Source organism: Phocoena phocoena, chromosome 14 (assembly GCF_963924675.1).
Source record: "Phocoena phocoena chromosome 14, mPhoPho1.1, whole genome shotgun sequence".
NCBI lineage: Eukaryota > Metazoa > Chordata > Mammalia > Artiodactyla > Phocoenidae > Phocoena > Phocoena phocoena.
In genome coordinates this window covers 14,127,649-14,145,376 of record NC_089232.1, presented here as the reverse complement: position 1 = coordinate 14,145,376, position 17,728 = coordinate 14,127,649, and the positions used below count along the sequence as shown (strand labels likewise).

The 17,728-nt window shown below is 45.7% G+C and overlaps 1 protein-coding gene across 2 annotated transcripts in view; it reads right to left on the bottom strand.

Moving 5' to 3' along the window:
* ST3GAL5 (ST3 beta-galactoside alpha-2,3-sialyltransferase 5) overlaps positions 1–17,728 on the bottom strand; it is a 61,979-nt gene that overhangs the window by 9,981 nt on the left and 34,270 nt on the right. The window contains exons 4-7 of one of the 2 annotated variants that reach the window (XM_065891037.1): positions 15,733–16,076; positions 11,923–12,109; positions 10,307–10,465; positions 5,841–6,116 (exon numbers count right to left, since the gene is read on the bottom strand). In XM_065891037.1, coding sequence (XP_065747109.1) covers positions 5,868–6,116; positions 10,307–10,465; positions 11,923–12,109; positions 15,733–16,076 — 939 coding nt within the window. In that variant the 3' untranslated portion in view covers positions 5,841–5,867. Of the gene's footprint in view, positions 1–5,840; positions 6,117–10,306; positions 10,466–11,922; positions 12,110–15,732; positions 16,077–17,728 lie in introns of those variants that run through there. The other variant, XM_065891038.1, reaches the window with a different exon arrangement.

Here is a 17,728-nt window from a genome sequence, read left to right as displayed (position 1 = left end):
ACATTACCAAATTTGGGCTGTTGGCCAATAGGACAAACATGTCAAAATATTTCCCTCTCCTTTCTCTCTTACAACAAAGCCGTAGCAGTGGGTGTTAATAGACGTTTTGGATTTCCCCAGTGCATAGGCCAGCTGCAGGGCTACTGAAACCCAAGTTTGTTATGCAAAGAAGCTCATACACAGAGACTTCAAAAAGCCTGAAGAAATGAAAAATGATCTAAATAAGCTTTTCTTCTTTCTATTTCATATCTCAATGCTAAATGATATTTAAAATCCTGTTAACTTTTTTCAGGAGTATTCAAAATTGGACAATAGAAATTAGATAGTCCTTTGTTTCTGCAGGAAGTTTTGACACAAGGCTGTGGTTTTTAAATCTGGCTCCTAGCTCCAGGCCAGAATCTCCTCAGTTGTCAGCCTAATTTCGCAAACTTCCTAAAGAGGAAGGATTCTTTCTAGTTGGAGAGAAGCTAAATCAATGTTTAGTACAGGATGTGAACAGGGGGTGGGGTGGGCAGAGAAAAGGGAGAGGGGAAGAAAATCAGGACTGGCTCTCTATAGAGAAAGGTTTGGGGAAAATTCTGGAGAAACTTTGAAGTAGCTTCAGGCTGAGATGTAAGTGGTCAGGAGAACCCCTTCTGAAAGTTACTCCAACTGTCTTGGCATAAATACTTTAAAAAAACACAAAATAGGTCACTAGGAATAAATCTATAAAGCAATGAGTATGGTGATTATACTGTTTAAAGTCAAAACCAGGATATTTGACAAGCTAATTGGACAGTATAATTGGAACTGAGACTGCCCACCCCTTCCAGATGAGAGGTGCCAGGCTGGCGTGCATGAACCCTAAATGCTCAGCCGTGAAGCAAGAGGTCGACCAGATGTTTCCTGATTCCTGGTCCTGTTTCCGGATCATGAGTGGCGGTGATGTTGGGAGAATAGGAGAGGTTAGTAAGAGAACAGAGGGTCTGTCCCTCTGACTTCTCCTCAGCTCACCCTCCAGGATCACAGTACACACCGTGTTCTTAAATTTAGGTCAATTTAGAGAAAAGTGACATAGATGAGCCACAGACGAGACAGAGGGGGAAAGGCCACTGCTGGGACATTCCACTCAACTTTTAACTTTAGGACAAGACTTTTGGTTTACACTGGAATCTATAGTTTTGCCTGTTTGGAGCGTGTGTGTGTGTGTACGTATTTTTTTTTGAGTCTTCCTGTTCATACTAAATATCACACTGGAAGAGGAAGAAGCTCTAGAACAAAACCTCATAGTCAGAAAGTATTTTGTCCACCATTTATTTTATTATTTATTTATTTATTATGTGTTGGCCACACTTTGTGACTTGTGGGATCTTAGTTCCCCCACGAGGGACTGAACCTGCGCCCTCAGGAGTGAAAGCGCGGAGTCCCAACCACTGGACCGCCAGGGAATTCCGTCATTGTCTTTAATGTCATTTTTCTTGAAACTGATTTTCTTCGATAAATCAAAAGAATATAAGCCAGGTAACAGAGAACAGGGTGGAAATACATTGCTCCTTTAGAAGTTACAAGTTTTTAGTGTACAAACAGTTATTGCTGTTATGACACATCTCCTGAATAGTTTCTTACTGTACATTTTCTGAAAGTTCACTTTGTTAATATTTCCAGCTACACAAAGGCTGTAATGGCTACATCTGCCCCATCTTGGATGGCTGCCTGACACCAGAGCAAAACTTGACATCTCACTTCTGCCAGACAGAAGGAAACTTATAAACCTGTCATTCTTTGGACATGTCTTATTGACACAGCTCATTGGAAAAATCTGCTTTTAAAAAAGTCATAACTAAATTTCACAGCACGTAATTTATTCTCATTTCACCACAGCCCCGCTGAGTGGCTACTTTTCCTGTCTGCAGAATGGGTTGGACTTCAATACTGGGAACTAGTCAAATTGAATCATTTGGGTAATGAAAGTCCAACTACGAAGACTGCGGTTTCCTTTTGGGGAGCACTACTTTCTTGTCAGAATTTTTTTTTTTTTTTTTGCGGTACGGGGGCCACTCACTGCTGTGGCCTCTCCCGTTGCGGAACACAGGCTCTGGACGCACAGGCTCAGCGGCCATGGCTCACGGGCCCAGCCGCTCCGCGGCATGTGGGATCCTCCCGGACCGGGGCACGAACCCGTGTCCCCTGCATCGGCAGGCGGACTCTCAACCACTGCGCCACCAGGGAAGCCCTCTTGTCAAAATTTGAATGTGCATATGAATGAATGGTTCTCTTCAATTTACTTCAGTTTTATGTTGTGTCGGTTGTAGGTAAATACAGATAAACACCTTGTTCTGTGAACACAGAAACAGGCTAAAATGGCATTGGGATGTAGGATAGAAGAGAAAAAGACAAGTTTGGGCCACGGTGCCTGGCCCTCCAGGGAAGGGCAGGGGGTGCGCTATGTACTGGGCCTTTTCCCCTGTTGTCTGCACTTTAGTCTGAGAGCTGAGGGTGTGGTCATCTGGGCGGCCTTCAGGGAGGGTCAGCGTCTGGGAAGATGGTGTCGGTCCCACGGGCAGCAACACAGAGTCCTTCGTTTGAGAGAAGCACTTTGTCACCATGTGCATGAACGGAAGTCAGGCCCAGCGTTGCACAGTTCCTGCTTGCTACACAAGCATTCTAAAAGCTCACTCCATTCTGAGGGGAATTCTGCTAAATCACAGAACTAGTCATTTCCTTCTTTCTCAATGCGCTTGACTGAAGTGCACCAAAGAAAGGAAGAAAAAATAACCCACACCTGGATGCTGTAAACCTGCCAAGGAGAATAGATCCCATTTCAAAATCTTCCTATGATGCTGGTCTAAAAGTTTCTCCTGAGACAGAAATAAGGCAAATGTAACAATCCCTTTGATATCAAGTCCAAAAGCACTGGAGTTAGAATGTAGTTAAAATAAAGAGGTCCTTGGTTTCAGAAATCTTTAATACCCTGGGGAGACTAGGGTGTGACTACTTCTTGTTCTCTTTTACAGTCAGCCCCTGTCTGCAAACCAGATTGACCGTTGCCGGTCAAGAGGTCATAGTTCAACAGAAACAGTCCAAAAAGTGGGCTTGACAACTTATTTTAACTAATGGGTCCACAGATGATGAGACCCGCCCCCACCCCCAAATCTGTGAGAATAGACATGGCCAATGCCTTATTAGTACATTGTCGGGAAATTAAAAAAAAAAACACCGCCACCACCGTGACACAAAAGTATCAGTGAAGAAGACAAGGTAACACCTAAGAGGAATGAAGTTCAGAAGATCCCAATTTATCTTTGCCTAGAAACATGGCACACGTCATCAAGAGATACTCATCCTGGTCCCAAAAACATTTTTCTACGGCCAGCCTAGGTTTCTGGAGAGAAAAAGCTCTCTGTAAGAAAAAACAGAAAACTAAAACTCACTGAAATTTTCTGTGGCTCAAAGTTCTAGTGAGAATTATGTTAAAGTAGAGAACGTGTGTAAGTCATCCCAAGTTGCCTCAAAACCGATGATTACATCCACGCAAGAGCATGTGTGCCTATAAGGCTGAACAAAGTTGAAAGCGTGATGGAGGAAACTCAGTTACTGGAGACCAACCTTGTGACACCCTGTGGCACCTGGAGGTCTGTTCCCAGAAAAGCAGGCAGAGACACAACCCTGAAGCAAAGAAGCAACTTCTAATGAAAACCGCCAAAGCGCTTCAAGTTCTCAAAGATGGTCTCTGGTCAACTCTGATTGGTGGACACCACATGAAAGGTCATTGAAAAAATGATGCCTTTGTATTCACTTAGGGCACTTACTGCCTGCCAGTAATTAAACGTTGAGAGGCACGGGCAAAACAATGTAAAAATGAAAAAAAAAAAAAGACACACAGAGTAGGAGGGGAGGGATGAGGCCAGGTCTGGTATTTGTTGAAAGCTGAGGAAGTGCTGGATGGGCTACTTCCCAGAAGCTGTGCAAGGCAGGGGAAACGAGACCACGAGACCACGTGCACCCGTGAAGGGATGCACCGGAAAAGCTTTCCAACTGTTGGACCCTGGCTGTTTCTTGTCTTTTCTAATAAGCATTTGGGCTTCTCTAAGTAGCCCCTGAGGAATGAGGGGGTGGAGGTGTGTGGTGCAGGCCTGGCCTCACCTGAAACACAGGACAGCTGCAGACCGTTTTCCTGAGTCTCAATATTCAGAGCTAAGTCTCACCGTTTAACAGATAGGAATTTTCTTTCTTTTTTTTTTTTTTATTTTTTTGCGGTACGCGGGCCTCTCACTGTTGTGGCTCCTCCCGTTGCGGAGCACAGGCTCCAGACGCGCAAGCTCAGCGGCCATGGCTCACGGGCCCAGCCGCTCCGTGGCACGTGGGATCCTCCCGGACTGGGACACGAACCCGTGTGCCCTGCATCGGCAGGCGGACTCTCAACCACTGCGCCACCAGGGAAGCCCCAGATAGGAATTTTAAAGCATTTTTTCCTAAACAGTGTCTTACAGAGTAGAATCCATAGAAAATTTTAAGAAAAGGCATAAAACCAGAGAAATCCTATTTTGCTACGCAGGCTGCTCTGAGCTTGACCCCAGAACCCTGGAGATCCAAGGGACTCATTCAGAGCTATGACCTGGCTTCTTGCCCCGCATATGCCGAGGAGCCGGCAGATGCGGGAGCCATCCGCCTGGCCTGGGAGTCAAGAGCTGCACCGGGGGCTGTGGGAGAAATAGAATTGGGGGAGGGGCGGCAGTAGCAGCCAGCAGAGGAGACCCCTTCATCCCCCAGCCCTCCTCACAGGTATCTGCAGTGAGGTCCTGCCTAGCAGTGGCATCCAAGAAGGACATTTTAGCTAGACTTATAAACTTATTTTCTGGGGGGGGCGGGGGGGAAAAGCACTCAAATTAACTAGACTGTAAGAGTTCCTCAAAAGCTTTTATTCTTTCTTTCTTTTTTTTTTTTTTTTTTGACCAGCACACTGCCTGGTACACACTGCCGAGGAGGCATTCAAAAAAAAAAAAAAAAACGTTTTTTTCTTAAATAGGCAATTTATAACACTGGGAAGACTTCATTTCAGTGTTTCAGAAAACATGATTACTCCTGGAAAGAGTTTATTCCTCTATGACTCTGGAGAACAGAGGTTTTGTCCTAATTTTTATAAGCCACCTCAGACAGACAGTGGAATCATCTGGATTAACATTTAAGTGTTTGGAAGGCAGTTAAAAACTCCCAAGAAATCCAAGAGTTGTCCGCCTGGGGCAGCGTTGCAGTACTCGGAGGACACAGAAAATGTCTCTGTGTCCCTCCTTGACCTGGGACCTGCAGGACAGCCCCCTTGCTTGATTCCTACAAGTCTTCCTGCAGAAGGCAGATCAACAGAGAGGGACGGTGAACTTCTCCGACCGGCCCGGGCCTCGTGCAGCAGCATGGCCCAACCAGTCCCAGTGGTTTAGCTACCCAGCACGTCACCCTGGAAGTGCTTCCGACATCTGTCCCACCAAACAGACTAACAGAGAACCAGAATCAGGCATTCAGGGCTGTCATCAAAGGAGTCGCCTCCCTTCTTCCATACAGTGACCTGGGATTCTACGTGCAGTAGACATGCACAGTTTTTACAAATTAAATAACTTTCTTAAAATACAATAAAACATCATTACATACAATTCTCTTTGGAAAGTCTTTCCCATTCTCAAAATTAACTTACAAAATTTTGTGCAAAAACACTAGCTTCAAATAAATAGGGAAAAAAAGTGGGAAGAGCAGAACTTTCTGTATTGTTTTTGTTTTTTAAATTAAAAGTTAAAAAACACCAGCTGCACTTCAAAGTTCTTGCAGGACGCATCAAGAAGGCTGTGAAAAACAGCCCTCCTGGTCAGAACTGCATTTTCAAGTGAGGTTTTCTGGGTTCAAAATTCACAATGGATGCCTCCGCTGAGATCCCTCACCACACCCTCTCTGACCAGCTTCAGGAGGAACCTGGTCTCTGTGGTCACATTGTGCATGGTCTGAAAGTTCATGGCAGCCATACAGAGATTGTCAAAGTAGTGCAAAGGTGTTCTGGGTTGGCTGAGGTCATAGCCAAAGCCTGCCAAACTGACTTCATCGCACAGATGCGTGGCTAAGACGACGGCAATGACACCAATCGTGGGGACGTTCTGGAAAGGAGAAAAGACAAAAAAAAAAAAAGATCTTAGCACAAGTCACTGCTTTACAGGTACGCTACATGGCATGCAAAGTGATGAAAGTGGCACTGGGGGATGCAATTTTATACATCACACAATTTCAAATATCACACAATTTCAAATATCACCCAATTCTGACTTGCCATCCAAGTCAGGAATCTAGACTCTAAATCATGGTCTGTGATGTGAATTCTTTTTAACACACAAGTAAGAGGCGGCCTGGCAGGTCCTGTTGCACCAAGCTAAAAGGTGTTCTTTCTAAAACTTCCACCCACCGGTCCTGCACAGAATGACCATAATAGCAAGGCTAACCCATTTCCTCTCTCATGTGACAAACGTCTACAAGGTCTGCTCTGGGACAAGTGGCCACAGCCCTTCTCCGGACACGGTTTGGGAACCCGTCCCGTCCTGGCTGGCTCCTGTACAGCCTCTGCCTGAGAACACAGCGGACTCAGCTCTCCTTGGTGAAGACTGTCTTCACCCCTTACTTGTGAAGACAGTCTTACTTCACCCCTACTTGCCCTTCTGGCAAATAACACCCCCAGGCCATTTCCACACGTCCTGCAGCTCAGCCAGTTTCTGCTCGCTCTCCGTTCAGGCAAGTACATTTTTCACCTCAAGTTACGGGCTTTCACATTTGTTTTTTCCAAAATGTACCCTTGCTGACTTTGGCCTAGAATGCCAGATGTCCAAAATTTTGGATTCCGACTGTATCACCACTCCCTCTTCACGTCCAACATCTTGCCACTTGTTAATCTGGAACTGGTTCTCTGGATCTCCCTCACAGACTTGGGTAAAGACAGCACACAGGGCGGCAGACAGGAATACAGAAAGCCCTGCAGTGCCTAAGCCCTCCTTGGAGACTGCTGCCCATCTAGTACTTGATATTCTTTTGTATCGTCTTTCATGTGCAGATATACCTCCTTGGTTCATCTCAGCCGAGTCTGTGACTTCCATAAACAGCTCTCCTTTTCTGTAAACTGGAACAACAGTGAACCTTTCAGAGTTCAGAGATTAAGGTGGGAATAGCGAACATCCAGGGAACCCACCATTTGATAAAAACTGCTTCCTGCTCCCCAGTGTGTCGTGTCTACCTCTCAAAGCCAACTTCCCTTATTAAAAAGGAACTCAACAGTCATTTTACATGTTCGGAAATAAAAACCAAGGGAAATTGACCCTAAAGAAGCCAGCCTCCTGTTTGGGCTTAGGACTCTAAGGCAGTGTGTCCTGTCTTCTCCACCTGCGGCCAGCTCGGCACACAGCACCTTATGAGTACCCATCAGTGTCTGTGGAGGAGTATATAGGGGTAATGCATGGAGAGAAACTCAGCAACTATCAAAAGCTCCCCAGAGCACGTTATCTCCAGAACACATCCCCCAAGAGCAGCCCTCACTGTCCAACAGGCTTCTTCTCTGTCTGCTGGGAGGGCAGATGCATGAGGGAGTTTCTGACGATGCAATTTTAGATCAGAAGCCATCTTCCAAGTTACTGTTTTTATCTAAAAGAAGAACACCATTTTGACAATGATAAAAAATAAGCAAATATTCAATTCAAATGATGAATTATAAAGTAGAATGTAAAAGACTCCTATAGACTCACTCTCCAGAGAAGGGCATTCTTCACAGTTTGATGATTCTTCCCAAGCTTTTTCCTATGCAACTATACATACATTTTTAGTTTTTAAACGAAAACAGGATTAAATAAATGTTCTGTAACTTGATTTTCTTGCTTAATGCATTGTGGGGGTGTTTTCAGATCCATTAGTTTTTCTTCATCCTCAACAGTCACACGATATTGCATCGACTATACCATAAGGTTTAAACAATTCTCTAATGATGAATGTTTAGGCTGTTTTTAGTCCTTTGCTATCAATGCTACGATGAACATCCTAGAATAGCCTTGCAGATTTTCTCTAACTTCCTTCTAATAAAATTTTTAGAGTCAAATTGCGGGGTCAAAGACTATTCATATATATATATATTTTTTTCCGGTACGCGGGCCTCTCACTGTTGCGGCCTCTGCGGTTGCTGAGCAACAGGCTCCGGACGCGCAGGCTCAGTGGCCATGGCTCACGGGCCCAGCCGCTCCGCGGCATGTGGGATCTTCCCGGACCGGGGCACGAACCCGTGTCCCCTGCAGCGGCAGGCGGACTCTCACCCACTGCGCCACCAGGGAAGCCCAAGACTATTCATATTTTAAAGTGATATATGTATTGCCAAACCACCCTCTGGAAAAAGTGCCAACTTATAATTCTACCTACATTCCTGCCAAACAAGGACATTATCAAGCTTTTAAATCTCTGCTAAGAAAACAGGCAAAAAATGTCACTGTGGCTCTAATTCGCTTTTACTTGATTACTGGTGAAGATGAACATTTTACCATGTATTCCTGGGCTGTACTAATTTCTTCTGTGAAATGTCTGTTCATATCCTTTCCTCAGTTCTTTATTGGCTCATCTTTTTCTTTTTGATTTAATAAGATCTCTAAATGCTTTGAGAATATTTACTCTGTGATTTCTATGATAAATTTTCCCCCACTAACTTTGTTTCTGATACCCTTCGCCATTCAGCAATTTCGTATTTCAAGTAATTAAATCTGTCCATTTTTTCAAGGTTATTTTAAAAATAAAATCGACCTGCAAACCAACAAATGAGCATCTGCCTGTGTTTAAAAAAATACTATGGAATCTAATAAAGAAACGGGGCAGTTTAAAAGATACAGAAATCTAAGTGCACTTATAGTGAAACCTCTTTATAACTTAGTTTAAGAATCTTCCCAAAGTATGTTGTCTTTTTTATAAAATTGTTTTGTTAAAAGTGATGCCAACAGGTTAAAAGTTGTAAGCCCACATTCCGGAGGAACCCATGTGCTCTGTGTGGGAGAGCCCAGCTAAAGCCAATCAGAGAGACCTGACAGTCACTGGTCGGGGGTAGGGCTGCTCTCCTATGAGAGGGAAAACACATCACGGGTTCTGGACATGTTCCTGCAATGGGCAGAAACTACATGGCCCTCCTGGGCTCCCCATGGATGGAGAGGCCAGAGCCCTGGAGGAAAACGGCGGACTGCGAAGGGAACAGCTTCCACTATGTGAACCATTTCACCCGAGCTGGGTGTTCAAGCCTGAAGTTGGAGCCAGAGTTTCATTTAGCTCTTACTGATCGCAGTGAAGAACTAGGTTTTTGTTTTTAAGGAGACTATTCAGGTATTTGTTTTCCTTAACAAGCACAGAATTCTTCCTTTAAAATTTACACAGTTGTGTTAAAGCATCTTTTTAATTAGAATTTGATTCAAAGGGCAAACAGAAGACCCTGCTCATCTGCCTATTGGATGAGGACCCCCGAGTCTAGCTCCATTTGCAAACTGCACCCCGGACCAGCCCCATTTCCTAGGAGGTATCTCAGGCCCCCAGTGTGGGTAGCAGTCCCCATGTTTCAAAATTCCTTGCTTTTCCTTAAATATAAATGTTTTGCTGAAACCATTTCCACTGCTTTTAAAGAAGTTTTATTTAAAGACACAGGTTTAGCTATTCAGATCATGAAGAAACAGGTAATAAAGGCATCTCCGTCCAGTACCAACACAGGCTAATTGCAGGTGAAGAATCTAGTGCAGTGAACAGCCTATAGCACCAAGGTTCTCAAAGCAGGCTGAAAAATAAAAATCACCCAGGGAACTCTGAAAATCCCAACGTACAGACCACAACACAGACAGATTAAATCAGAACGTCTGATGCGGTGGGATCCAGGCGTCAACTGAAAAGCACTGCTCTCACCTATAAAGTGATGATAAACGTCAATTTTCACCCAAGTGGCCTGTAGAGTTAAAATGTAAAGAACTTTCTGACCACCGAAGTTCCTTTCAGTGTCCTGCAGCTAATTATATGGAGTCCTGGAGTAAGAATACCTTAAATAATATCTCAGTGACCGAAGTGCTAACGTCCTGACTGTACTAATGAGATGAGCCACCAGGAGTGGGGGGATTAAACAGTGGGGAGCCCTAAGGTGAAGATGTAGAGAGGGAAAAGCACATGGAACATCTAATCAATGACTAGGTTTCATCCCTGGAAGATGCTTCCGGGTATACAGCCGAGCCTAACTGAAAGCTGTATAGGTGCCTCCTTTCCAACACACAGAAGAACAGTTAAGTTTCAGTAGCGACAAAAATACCTTATCTCGGCCCCAGAACCTTGACTGAGGCTCCGAGTATTGAAGGATGTCAAAGGCAGTCTCTTTGATAATAACCGGATTCAAAATCCTGAACTGTTTTGGCTGCAGTGGGATCTTTTCCACCACCTGCTTCCAAAAGAAGAGTCGCACCCAAAACGGCTAAGGAAAGAAAGCAAACGATCGTTAGGGGGATTTAATCAAGTGATCTTATCAGTGGAGTGGGCAGAGCGCAACCCCTACGAATGAGGCCAGAGCCGTGGGTGTGGCCCCTTGCGGGTTTGTATGTTGCATTCTGTGGCCAAGTCACAGATCTATGCAAATCCAGTACCTCAACTCAGGCAAGCAACTCTAAAGATCTGATTTATGAAGGTGGCACTGGACAAGGAAGGGAACTGCAGAAGCAGCTCTTATTGATCTGGGGAAGAAATTCTTCAAGTAATGACGGGAGATAGTCAGCCTTTTTAGGATCCAAAGCCACCATTTTGCCCAGGGAAAACCAAGCAAACAGATCCAATTCGAGGGTATGAAGAGTTCTGGGTGCCCCGCCTGTGCTCAGGCCCCCACCACGCACCCCCTTCTCCACTTACTCCACTTCCTGTGATGTCTCTTGGTAACTGACTGTAAGTCATTTCGTATGTGCTTCATCTTTCAACTAGAACAACTACCCAAGAGAAAACCTAGAGGACCACAGTAACCTGTACGGAATCGAGCTTTGGAGATACAAATTCTCCAGCACGTGAAGCTTCTGTGAAAAGTCTGATATGTCCTGTGAACTTTACAGTCAGCTGGTTTGTGCAAGTACATATAAACGTACACACACTGCTTAACAGCTGACCTCTGGAATTCATTTCAACATAATGTGGGGGGCTGGGGGACTATAAAGTAAGGTGATAGATTATCGTAAAGACAAAGAAAAGGAATATGACCAAGTTGGGGCCATCTCCTCCACATCTGCCCCTCTGGAACGCCGTGAACTGACTCCAGCGAGAACACCACCAGGGGCTTCCCCGGTGGCGCACTGCATAAGACGCCGCGCTCCCCACGCAGGGGGCCCGGGTTCAATCCCTGGGTCAGGGAACTAGATCCCACAGGCATGCCGCAACTAAGAGTTTGCATGCCGCAACTAAGGAGCCCGCCTGCCACAACTGACACCCAGCGCGGCCAAATAAATAAACGTTAAAAAAAGAAAAAAAAAAAAAGACCACCACCAAAGCATTTTTGGAGAATCTCTTTGAAAATACTCTTCGGAGAATTTATGTATATTCTTCTGAATTGCCTCAATAATGGTTTATATTCATGGACATACAACTAATTTCTGAAAATAGTCAGAAGCCATGTCAATTCATGCCTGGTGAATGAGGTGGGTGGTCCACCTCAATAATAGCCATTTTGGTCCCAAGCTTGTTATTTCCACTAAGTAATGATCCCAGTTTCCACATGTGACTCACTCAAGTTCTGAAAGCAATTTCCAGGGGAAGTTCTGAGGGGCTTCTACAAAGGGAGTGTTTATGTGAAAGCATGTGTGTTAGTTTAAAAATAAAAACCTGTTAATTCCAATCAGAGACCCCTTCGCTTTTTACGGAGGCATATCTGATGGCTGAATTTCTAGTGCTTACCAGGGTTTCGTTTTTGACCATCGCCTGAAGCCAGTTGAAGTCAACACTCTTAAATAAAACAGCAACAAACAAGTCATTGGAATAATATTCAAGGTCAGACAGTGGTGCACCCTCTGGATAAGTCATCCTTATAGTAGTTTTATTTCCAACATGCTCTGAATATCCTTCAACCGGTGCACTGTTTAACCTATTTAAGTAAAAAGGACAAAGATAAACTGACATTAACCACTTTAACACATGCCAAATTCCTGCAGCGTGTTTTCCACATTTTTTTAGGACTGGGAACGGGGGTGTGGTTGGGGGGTAGGGCACCCCTCCCAGCAGCCCTGTCATCCCTCAGCTCTGCCCTTTCCAGGTGCTTGATGAACGCAGTCTTCAGTCTGCAAGAGACTCCCGTATCCAATTTCTGAACGACAAGCAATTCCATCTAGTCCTGCCACTTTAAGCCAACCCAAACACATTACACTCTGGGCACTAGTAATGTTTCCTTGAAAGCTTCCCATTGAGCTTAGATATTAGTGGTTCTTGCCAGAATTTCAAAAAGGTAATCAAAAAAGAAAACCTAAAAACCGGGGAAAGGCAGACACAAACCATAGTTATATATAGACAGGGTTGGGCCCGAGGAGGGCACTGGGTCCAAGTGCAACCTGGTCTTAAAATAAAGCAGGAATTTGGGGAACTTAGAACTTTTAGATCAAGGAAGGCTTTGCCAGGGTGGATGCTCTGGGGGAAATGCTAAGAATTCTTCCCAAAGCAGTACCACTCACACAGGTACACAATTTTGAAATCTCAAAAAAAGTCTGTTTGGTTCTTTCCCTGTATTATCACACCTGTACAAACCTTTCTTTTCTATTCCACCGTCACTTCCTCTTCCAGATCTCAGATACCTAACTCCTGGATTATTAAAAGCTATTATTAGGGCTTCCCTGGTGGCGCAGTGGTTGAGAGTCCGCCTGCCGATGCAGGGGACACGGGTTAGTGGCCCCGATCCCGGAGGATCCCACATGCTGCGGAGCGGCTGAGCCCGTGGGCCACGGCCGCTGAGCCTGCGCGTCCGGAGCCTGTGCTCCGCAACGGGAGAGACCACAACAGTGAGAGGCCTGCGTACCGCAAAAAAAAAAAAAAGGTATTATTAGACACTACAACTAAATGCACAGCATGATCCTGGACGAGGTATTTTCTTTTCCTTTCTTTCTATTTTATTATTTATTTATTTTTGGCTGCATTCTTTTGGTCTTCGTTGCAGCACACAGGCTTTCTCTAGTTGTGGCGAGCGGGGGCTACTCTTTGTTGCGGTGCACGAGCTTCTCATTGCAGTGGCTTCTCTTGCTGTGGAGCAAGGGCTCTAGGTGCGCAGGCTTCAGTAGCTGTGGCACGTGGGCTCGGTAGTTGTGGCGCACGGGCTTAGTTGCTCCGCGGTATGTGGGATCTTCCCGGACCAGGGCTTGAACCCATGTCCCCTGCCTTGGAGGCGGATTCTTAACCACTGTGTCACCAGGGAAGCCCTCTTTTCCTTTCTTTTTAAATAATGGACACGACTGGAATAACTGGTGAAGTCTGAATAAGGACTGTAGCTAAGGTCTGTACTGCATCAGTGTTAATTCCCTAATTCTGAATATCGTCATACAGTTCTATAAGAGAATGCCCTTGTTCTTAAGAAATGCACACTGAAGTATTTAGGGGTAAAGAAGGAGTTTGAGATTTGCAACTAACTCTCAAAGGGTTCAGAAAAGAATAATAGTATATAAAGAGAGAAAATTATAAAGCCAGTGTGATACAGCGTTAACAACTAAGGAATCTGGGGAAAGGGTGAATGGGAGTTCTTTGTACTACTCTTGCAACTTTCCTGTTAAGTTCAGAATTGCTTTAAACCTAAAAGTTACCCCGGGGGGGGAGAGGTAAATTGGGAGACTAGGACTGACATATACATACTACGATATATAAAACAGGTAACTGATAGGGACTGACTGTATAGCACAGGGAACTCTACTCAATACTCTGTAATGACCTATATGGGAAAAGAATCTACAAGACTGGAGATATATATATATATATATATATATACACACAGCTGATTCACTTTGCTGTACAGCAGAAACTATCACGGCATTGGAAATCAACTATACTCCAATAAAAATTAATTTTAAAAATAAATAAATAAAATAAAAGTTACCCCAAAAAAGTTTTTCAACTGATCTCCATCATAATCAGTCTAAGTCCCCTTCCTTGTTCCCCAGTGCTCTGTGGCCCCCAGTGCCTGTGCCTGAAGTCCACGCTGTCCAGTCTGGCCTCCCCATCACTGGGCATCGAGCCACCTGCCCAGCCCCCTTTCCCTCTCCCAGGCCCTCGTTCCTCCTGCCAGGTAAGGTTCCCCATCCAGATCTCCTGGCCACCTCCTTCCTAAAGGGCTAAATGCCACCATTCTTCAAGGTCAGCTCAAGGCTGCCCTTCTCTTCCACTGCATCTCTCCTCTGGACCGGAGTGTGCACCCCAGTTTCTTACCTCTTCTCCTCCCGTATATCGGTCGTACACCATTAGAAGGGCATATGGGGTCCTGTCTGCCTCCCGCAGTGCTGCCTGTGCACAGCTGACCATCCAGCTGCTCACATAGAGTCAGGGTGAGGTTCTGGAAGCCTCAAAACCCTGCATTCGGAATGCTGGGCTCTGGCCTGGACTCTGTGCCCTGCAGTGTCTCTGTGTCCTCATGCCTGACACTGGCTAAGGGGATGGCTTCACTATGGAACGAGAACATCCAGGGCACGTGACAGTCTCGGGCACACAGGAAGCACCCAGAGAAAGGAAGCAGTTCCCTCCTCCTTCACCCCACCAAAGTCCACAACCCCACTCCCACACCCTCACTTCCCACCTTTCACCTTAAAACGTAGTTCTTACTTGTTTCTTCTATCTCTTGGTTCTTTCCTACAAACATCTTACACCCCGTGTCCTTTCCTCCTTAGCTTCCTACACATTCTCCCAAAATAGCTGCTAACATGTACTAAGCATCTACCCCAATTCTGACACTGTTCCAAGTGCTTTACATCTTGATGTTAACTCATTTTGTTTTCACAGTAACCCTGTAAGGTCTGTGCCATCACTGCCCCCATTTACAGATGAGGAAACGGAGGCACAGGACAGCAAGGAAACTTGCCCGAGATCACAGCTACTGGGGATAAAGGCATTATGTGGATATAGCACCACTTTCAGGCTCAAAATATCTGAGATGGATCTTGTCATCCTCCCTCACTAGCCAGAGATTTTCCTCAACTTCTCCGTTTCTGACAGCAGTCCCACTAACGTCTCAAACCCCAGACTAGAAATCTTGGCATCCCCTGACATGACTGTCAAACTATCAGAAACTCCTGTAATGTAGGATGACTGCCTATTGCCTGTTATGTGGCTTTCAAACACCTCTGTGTGCTTTCTGGTCCCAACCGGTGCCACCTTCCAGGGCTCACCTACCCCAAGCCCTGCTCCCAGAAGCCGGGCGTCCCACTGACTCAAGCTCCCTGCACTGCCTCCTTCTCTGGGCCCTGCCTAGCACAGCCTTCCACCTTGGCTGGCTTGTCTGAATCTACCGATCCTTCCCACCTTCACCTCCTCTGAAAGGGTTTTTACCAAAATTAGGGTCAGTACTGCACAGTTTTGGGCGTCCAATCCTTTCATGTCTCTGTTTCCACTTCTCAAACAGTGAGTCCCCTGCAGACAGGGACATGTAGGGCTGCCTGGGTCCCTCCTGTTTTTGGTGCTGCCCTGACCCACAGCAGAGAACTAAAGTCCAGAGGGGAGAGGATGGTCTGAAAGCCAACGTACCTTATCACAACATCGAACTGGTTCAGGGCCTGGCCCAGCTCTAGTCCGTGGAGGATTCCACCACTTCCAATGACCACACAACGCCTGCAGCTCTTGGCTTTCAAGTGTGCAGGAAAGTCATGCTCGGGCAAGAGTTCCAAGAGGGTCTGGACTTTCTCGGAGAACGTGCGGAATCCGAAAGGAGGGTCATACTTGTACTCGGCCTCGCTCCCTGCGGGGGCCTTCGTCACGAAAGGTGGCAGGTCCGAGGTGTACCTGAGCCTGAAGAGCTGCACCATCGACCTCTTGGCGAACTGGGGCCGGCATTCCTTCTGCAGGACTTCCTGGGCATATTGCTGGGCTCTCTGGAATGAAGCACAGACCTGAGTTTCAAAGGCTCTCAGGCATCAGAAATATACTGACAGGTGACACTTTGTCGTGCGATGTTTGGTGTAGCTCCGTTGTGGATGACTGTCTTGTAACACAAAACGTCTGCTTTAGGGGGCTTCCCTGGGGGCGCAGTGGTTAAGAATCCACCTGCCGACGCAGGGGACACGGGTTCGAGCCCTGGTCCGGGAAGATCCCACATGCTGCAGAGCAACTAAGCCCGTGCACCACAACTACTGACCCTGTGCTCTAGGGCCCTTGATCCACAACTACTGAGCCCACGCACCACAACTACTGAGCCCACATGCCACAACTACCGAAGCCCGTGCGCCTAGAGCCCATGCTCTGCAACCAGAGGAGCCACCGCAATGAGAAGTCCTCGCACCGCAATGAAGAGTAGCCCCCCTCTAGCCCGCGCGCAGCAACAAAGACCCAACGCAGCCAAAAGCAAATAAATAAATTTAAAAAAACAAGAACAACAAAAATCTGCTTTAAAGAGTTAATTTATGCTAGAAACTTGAGGGGGAAACCTGGGAGAAGCACATGACAAGGAGACAAACTCAACAAGGGTATTTATTTCATGGCACAAGTAGAACAGGAAGGACCCCCACCTCCTACCCTCCCAGCCTAAGCTGTTCAAATAAATTCGGGGTGTTCAAATAAATTTTGAACAAGATTTGAACAAATCTGAACAAATTTTCAAATAAATTTTGAACAAATAAATTTTGAAGAGATTTTGAGGTGTTTAAGCTGTTCAAATTTGAGGTGTTTAAGATTTCATGTTTCATAAAATCCTGACATGGCAATTCCCTGGTGGTCCAGTGGTTAGGACTCTGTGCTTCCAATGCCGAAGGCCTGGGTTCGATCCCTGGTCGGGGAACTAAGATCCCACAAATCGCGTGGTGTGGCCACACACACACACACACAAAAATCCTTACGTGCGCTACAACATGGATGAACCTTGAGGACATTATACTCAGTGAAATAAGACAGCCACAAAAAGACAAATACTGTAGGACTCCATTTATAGACGGTATCTAACACAGTCAAATTCGTAGAAATAGGAAGAACAGCAGTTACCAGGGGCTAGTGGGGAGGCGAAATGGGGAACTGCTGTTTAATGGGTAGAGTTTCAGTTCTGCAAGGTGAAAATGTTCCAGAAATCTGTTTCACAACAATGTGAATATACTTAACAGGGCCAAACTATGCATTTACAAATAATGAAGACGGTAAATTTTATGTGGGTTTCTTTTTTAAACACAATTAAAACAAATGATTTCCGGGACTTTACTGGTGGTCCTGTGGTTAAGACTCCGAGCTCCTACTGCAGGGGGCATGGGTTTAGCCCCTGGTCAGGGAACTAAGATCCCACATGCTGTGCAGCATGGCCAAAAGAGAAAACGATTTCCTATTTCAGGCTCCTATCTAGTTGGATGAGAAACAGACTTATTTATCAGATGGAGTAATGAGCTTCACACAGTCTGGAATGGGAACCAGGTGTAACCTGCCACGGCGTCCGGTCAACAAAGAAGTTGCCTTGGTTTTGTATACCGTCTTCCCTGCACGTTAATATTTTGCATCAACAAGAAATGACTGTTGAAGGCCAAGTACACTAGCCCGGCTGAACACA